Raw genomic sequence first — 7,261 nt, 5'->3', positions numbered from 1 at the left:
GAACTAATGGAAACAAGTCTTACATAAATCAGTGTAAGTTATATTGTTGAGATTACAAATATACCTAAAAAATAAATTTAAAAAAATTGTGCTAATACATGCAAATGGTAATTTTGGTTTGTTATAACATTTCCAGTTAGGCATTAGAAGGGATTCTCTGTATCTCAACTTTAGGAAAGCTGATGTGCTTTGGAAAAATATTATACAACTCATAAACTAGTTAAAGTAGTAACAAAGATACGTCAAAATACATGTGATTTTAAATATAAATAAACTTGTTTCATAAAATGTCAGAATAGAAAAAAAAGTATTTCTAAATTAATATAAGTAGATATTTTACTATATCACCTATCAGACTGCTGGTTTCTGATTTATAGTAATGGTCTTTTCCCTAAGGAATCATGATTTGGGACAGCAATGGGCTCAGCTAAGTCTGCATTTCCTAGCCTCCCTGGGATGTGGTCACATGCGTTAAGTTCAGCTAATGAGATGTAAGCAGAAGTGTTGTTTAGGCTGTCAGGAAAGTTCTGTAAATTATGAGGTTTCCTTACAGTTGTTTATGTGGAAAATTCCCCTCATCATCTCTAGTCCCATGGTGAGGATGCTAACACTATATACTGAGCCCAGAGCTCTCTTGAGACTAAAGTTAGATGTTAAATTCAACTATCTAGAATACTGCCACCTTACTGCCAGAAGGCTGCCACTGTCAGCATGCCTAAAACGGAATTCATTTTCTTTGTTTATTCTTCTGCATTTCCTATGCATTTAATAACATCAGCCACTTCAGTCAACCATGCCAGAAACTTGGGAGTCATCCCACATATCCCCCTCTCTCTTACTCTCAATATCTTATCAGTCTTTCAGACTTTTTCCTAAAAATCTCTCTGGGCCATGCTGGTGCTACTGTCTTAATTCAGGACATCACCATATACTGTCTGGAGGATAGTAGCTTCCAATTTCATCTCACTTCTTCTAGACTGTGTCGTAACAATCCCCCTCTACACTTCTGCCAAGGTGATCTCAATATTTTAAATTTTACAGTCTTGCTTAAAACTTTTCAGTGACTCTTCTTTAACTAGATAAAGCCCAAACTCCTTTGCATGGCACAAAAGTTCTTCTAAAATATCCTACCCATCTCTCCAACATTAACCAACACCCCACTTTGCCTACCTGACAAACTCCTGCTTGTCTCTCAGGCCCTAGCTCAAGAGTCTAGTCTTATGTAAATCCTCCTTTGATCATCTCAATCAAAAACGATCACATTCTCTTCTGTACTAAAGTACCTTGTGCCCATAGTATGTATTATATCACTTCTCACTCCACAATGCAGTTTTTGGTCCATTTCATTCTCTTTAACTGTGTCTATTCATCTGTACAGACCTAGGAACTAAAAAAATGTTTGCCAGATAAATGTTTCCTTCCTTCTGTCCATTTACTACCTTACAAATTAACTTTTTAAAAAACATAATTTATTTTTAAATTGAAAAGAAAAATTCAAAACCTGGAATTCTAGTTTAAGCAATACCCTTTGTTCAGTTATGAGTCATTAGAGTGAAACAGCTTGGAATTTAGAGTTAAAATGCTTAGGTTCTGCCGTATGCCGGGCATTCTTGCACAACTTACTTAACCTTTCTGAGTTTTACTTTCTTCAGCTGTAAAATGGAGGTAAAAACATAAAACTTACTCGATTGTTGTAAAGATTAGTAATAAATGTATAAAAAGTGCTGAAAGCTAAATCTGGCATACAGAAGTCACTACTGCTACAGAAAAATATTCTGTAAAGTAATATACAAATGTTAATAACAATAGTACTTATGAGGCAGACATTTTGCTAAACATTCATTTTATGTAATTCTCAGTAATATTATTTTCATATTCAAAAATACTAATTCAACATTTATTATGTGCCATGCGAGCACTGTGAACACTTTGCAAAAAGGTAAATGGAGGCTGAGGTTAAGTAACTTGCTCAATATCATATTGCTTATAAGTGGCAGAGCTGGAATTTGAACCCAGACAGCTAACTAGAGGCCAACGCAGGGGAGCATCCATGTTTTGTAGAGCCTTAAGCTTGTACAATTTGTTTAGGGGCTTTAGGACCACAAAAATTTTCAAAAACATATGACCGTGTGCATATACTGCTAGAGTCATTCAGAGTTCCCAGGAAGGGGCTTGTGCAAGTGAAGAGCTTGAGTCAATGAAGGGCCCTAAAGATTCCATTATCTTCAAAGTAAATCCTCTTCTAGGCTACACTCTTAGCCACAATGATTTATTTCCATCCAAGTTAGTTACATGAGAAAAAATAATGACTGTATGAACACATTTCTTTTAATTAAAATATGAGAATCACTACTATCTACTTCATGGAGAAAAAAGTAAGAATAAACAAACATGAAGAGCTTAAAAATTAGAAAAAACTGTCTGGTATCATAGAAATTTATTGAGTTTTATAGATGTCTTGAATCTGTTGAAGAACTCTATATCTATTGAACAACCAAAGTTAATTCTACACCCTCCTCCATGAAATTTTCCCTGACACTGAAGGCCCTTTGTTGGGTATCTTTTTCCCTGTGGTTAGGACATCTTCTGTATCCTCCATTATAGCAATCACGAGTATTTTACTGTGTTGTAGAGATTTTTTTTTACATTTCTATCTTCCCGAACTGTGCATACCTTGTAAGCTGGGATAAGGTCTCTTCATTTTTTTAACACTCGCCCAGCAGGGACATAATAAGTTTCAACAAATACTGTATAAATTAATTATATTAAAAATTTTATAGCACTCTAAAATTGAGGGAATTAAAACCCTGATCTTATTCTTTTTTTAAAAAAAAAATACAGCCTGAAGCCCAGTTCTCAGGGTGGCTCTGATTTTGAGAAAAAATCAAAAGTAATTTGCAGCCTGGTAAATAAAGCTGGCGATAAAGCTGGATAAAAATGAGAGTACTTCAAAATGTTCATGGAAGGGTTCGTATTATCTTTTAATTCTATTTTTCCACAAACTTTTTGAAGTGCCCTGTGTTTAAAAATGAGTGGTGCCTATTAAAAAAGAGAGAAACTGATTTTCTTAAGAAAGACCGATTTTCTAGAATTGGGAAGTTCTCTAAGGCAGGATCCTGAAGGTAGTGATGGAATGAGCTAAACGAAAAACTTCTGGTGTTAGGAAATTAGAAAGTTCCTTTCAAAAAAAATCACCTGCACCCTTTATTATTCCCAAATTCCAAGGAAAGGACGTCACTAAGGAATGGTGTGTTCACAAGAATCTATGCCAACGTGCGGGAAAGAGGGGCTGGCCTGTTAGCTCAGTTGGTTAAAGCCACAGCCTTATACACCAATGTCACGGGTTCGGATCCCTGTGCCAGCGAGCCATCAAAAGATGAAAAAAAAGGGGGGGGGGAATAAAATAAAAATCAGCAGAGACCCGAGGAACTCTCCAACCCCCATACCAACCATAACGAAATCATCCTTCCGATAGGCCTGAAAGGTCTCGTCAAACCCGAACGCCTGCGCCTTGATTCGTCCCAGCATGGACCTGGAGCAGAGGAGGAAAAAAGTCAGCTTGGGGCTGGTACCCTTTCAGAGCGCACGTTCAACTAGTCCCACCCACGGAATCCGCCTTGTCCCCGGGTTACAGCCGCTTCAGCGTCCGGCTCGCGCCTCCACAGCCGCGAAGGCCCAGGGGTTCTTATCTCTCTGCCCCTCGGCCCCTCACCACTGGCGGAGCCGGCTGGTGGTCTCCTGGGCGCTCAGAAACTGGAAAGTCTTCTGAGGCAGGAACCTGAAGTAGTAGCCGCCCAAGTCTCCCGGCTCCCCGGCAGCCATGTCCTCTTGGCTGCGTCGGTGGGTAGCCGTTTCCATAGAGACGCGGCGGCCGTCGGGTCCGCGTGACGCTACGGGGGCGGAGCCACGCGCCTACGGCGAGGAGGGGTCCGCGCCTCGCTGCAGGCAGGGCTGGAGAGGGGCATCAGCCCGGCTTTTCGAGCAGCCGTGCCGCCGCTCTCCGCGGTGCCAGCCACCCCACTCCCCACCCCGGTCTAGCAGTTATGGAAACTCGGGCATGCAGAAAAATTGCCAATCGAAACTCGTTGAAATTAATTCTTAATAGTAATTCCTCAGCATGGGTTGATGTCCTAGTCTCAGATTTATGATGATCTAAATCTGATGACTCAAAAGTTTCTGAAGAAAAGATTATTTTGAATTAATTAGGTTTATCTATTTTGGAAGACAAACGTCTGTATGACTACTTGGGAAACTATTTTCTTTTACCATCTGGCTCATTTTTTTTCTTTAAAAGTCACCTCTGAGGACTAAAAAAAGTTTCCATACACAGTACACTACGACGTGCTGTTTAATAAGGAACACGTATTTCTTATTTTCTATTGAAAATTGCTTTTTGTATCTATGGTTTTTGTTGAGTTTTGTCTAATAGCAGCGCATCTGGGCTTCAGGATGAGGGGATAGTTCTTTTCCACCTCTTTACTGACTTCTCTTCCTTTCTTCCTCGTCCTTGAGAACTGATCTTGATTATATCTTAGTCAGCAGTGGCAGAGAGAGAAAGAGGAGGGTCGTCTGAAGTTTGATGATGTTATAAAAGCAGCCGTGTATCTCTTTTGAGGGATTTATGCACTCATTTCTGTTGGAAATATATCCAGGATTGGAATTGCTCAGCTATAGGAGGGGTCCTCAAAAAGTTCATGGAAAGAGTCATATTATCTTTTAATTCTATTTTTCCACAAACTTTTTGAAGTACCCTCATACAGTATAACTATGTCTAGTTTCAGTAGATTCTGCCAGAACGTTTCCAAAGTAGATCAGTTTACACCCCAGCCAGTAATGCATGAGATTTCCAGTTCAACATTCTTGCCAATATATATAGTACTGTCAGCCTTTAAAAATTTTAACCATTCTGGGGAGGTTGTATTCATTTCTCATTGTGATTTTTAATTTGCATTTTTGAATAGTTAATGTTATTTTTTTTTTCCTTTTTGTCTTTTTTTGTGACCGGCAACGGATCGCAACCCTCAGTGTCGCGCCTGCACCGGACCGGGACCGGCAACGGGATCGCAACCCTCGGTTCTGCGCCCGCACCTCGCTCAGCCAGTGAGCGGGAACCGGTCTGTATGTGGGATCCGAACCCTCGGCGGCAGCGCCACCGCGCTCCCAAGTGGCTCACTGTAGCAGTGCGCCACAGGGCCGGCCCTGAATAGTTAATGTTATTGAACAACTTTTTATATGCTACTGGCCATTTGGATATCATCTTTATGAAGTGCCTATTCAAGCATTTTGTCGATTACAAGGAAGGGTTTTCTTACTGATTTTTAGGAAGTTTTTATGTAGTCTGGATATGAGTCCATTTCCATATATTGCAAATGTTTTCTTTGTTTGCAGTTTGCTTGTAGCTTTGATGCTCAGAAATTCTTAATTTTACTGTTGTACAATTTATTAATTTTCTCTATTATGTGGCATGTTTGATTTCTACCTGAACAAAGTCATGAGGATAGTCTCACATTTATGTCCATAATCCATTTCAAAATAATTTTTTTAAGCTCAAAGTTGATTTTTTCCACAGAGTTTTCCAGTTGATCCAGCCCTATATATTGGTAAGACATTTCTAACGGAATGAATTGCTGTGGAACTATTTAAAAAAAAATAATAAATCAAGTGACTGTTTCTGGGTTCTCTATTCTGTTCCATTTGACTATTGGACTGTCTTTGCACCAATAACACATTGTATTAATCACTTTAGCTTTATAAAAAGACTTAATATCTGGTGGTATAAGATGCCCAGATTTGTTACTCATTTTCTTCAAGATTACATAGGCTATTAGTTTTGCATTTCCATATAAATTTTAAAATGGGTGTATCATTTTCCATCAAAGAAACCTGATGGGATTTTGATTGGGATTGCATTGACTATACAGATAAGTTGAGGAAAAATAAATAGTGTAACAATATTGAGTCTTCCAATCTATAATACATGAGATATCTTACTTAGATCTTTAATTTCTCTCAGCAATGCTTTATCTTATTCAGTAGAGGAGCCTTGGCATCTTTTAGTAGATCAATGTGTATAATTTAAATCCTTTGAAATTTATTGAGATTTACTTAAGGCTTAGCATATGCTCTATTTTGATAGTCAAGAATATGTATTCTGTTGTTTTATTTTCTGTCTTATGTATAACTTAAGAAGGCTAATTGGTCTGTTCCAATCTTTTACATACTCACAGATATTGAATCTGTTTTTTCTACTGGTTACTGGGAGAGGAAGATTAAAATCTCTAGTGATGGTTGTGAATTTGTTTGTTTCACTTTTTTATTCATACAGATTTGTTTGTGATTTCTTTCTATTGCAACAACCCTTTTTATCAACATGAAATATCCCTCTGTCTTGTAATATTTATTCCTGAAAATCTACTTCACCTGTTATTAATATAGCTTCTCCAGCATTTTTTGGTTAGTATTTATATGATATGTTTTTCCATCCTTTAACTTTCAGCCTTTCTGTGTTCTTATATTTAAAGAGTATTTCTTATAAACAGCACACATTTGGGATATATTTTTAATCAAGATTTTGTCTTTTAAATCGATTGTTTAGACCTTTTACATTGACATTGTTATGTTTAAGCTTATAATTTTGCTTGCTGTTCTCTAATTCTGTTCTTTTCTCTTTTAATAAAAAAGTAGGCAAAGAAGAAAGAGTAATAAAGTATTCTTATTATTACGTTTTTTCCTTTTTACCTTTTCAGTTATACATTTTTGTGTAATTTTATTTTTGTCCTTTTTGTGACTGGCCGCACCGCGCTCAGCCAGTGAGCACACCAGCCATCCCTATATAGGATCTGAACCTGTGGCGGGAGCGCTGCTGCACTCCCAGCGCCGCACTCTCCTGAGTGCGCCACGGGCTCGGCCCTTTGTGTAGTTTTTTATGGCTGCTCTAGAAATTACAATATGCCTCCTTGATTTATTATAGTCCATCTCAAATTAGCACCCTTACCATATTTTAAACAAACAAGAATCTTAACATGAAAAAATCTATATACTCACTTCTCAATCTTTGTTTTATTTTTGTCAATATTTTTCCTCTGCATATGTCCAAAATATATTATATTGTTGCTACTGTTTTAAACAGTCAATATTATTTTATATTTATCAGTATATTTACTATTTATGTTTTCTTATTCCCTCCAGTAGTTCTGAATTTACAAGTGCGATTATTTTCATTTATTTCGAATATATTCTTTTAGTTTTTGTCTGTTTGGTT

The 7,261-nt window shown here is 37.5% G+C and overlaps 1 protein-coding gene across 2 annotated transcripts in view; it reads right to left on the bottom strand.

Annotated features, from left to right (window-relative positions):
• Positions 1–3,847, bottom strand: part of LOC103586682 (chromosome unknown open reading frame, human C11orf70) — a 25,118-nt gene extending 21,271 nt beyond the window's left edge. The window contains exons 1-2 of one of the 2 annotated variants that reach the window (XM_008567986.1): positions 3,713–3,847; positions 3,451–3,532 (exon numbers count right to left, since the gene is read on the bottom strand). In XM_008567986.1, the coding sequence (XP_008566208.1) occupies positions 3,451–3,532; positions 3,713–3,822 (192 nt within the window). In that variant the 5' untranslated portion in view covers positions 3,823–3,847. The remainder of the gene's footprint in view (positions 1–3,450; positions 3,533–3,712) is intronic. The other variant, XM_008567984.1, reaches the window with a different exon arrangement.
• Positions 3,848–7,261: the final 3,414 nt, after the last annotated feature.

This window comes from Galeopterus variegatus, unplaced genomic scaffold (genome assembly GCF_000696425.1).
Source record: "Galeopterus variegatus unplaced genomic scaffold, G_variegatus-3.0.2 Scaffold362, whole genome shotgun sequence".
NCBI lineage: Eukaryota > Metazoa > Chordata > Mammalia > Dermoptera > Cynocephalidae > Galeopterus > Galeopterus variegatus.
Note: the sequence above shows the minus strand (reverse complement) of the source record. Positions and strands in the feature narration are given on the sequence as shown.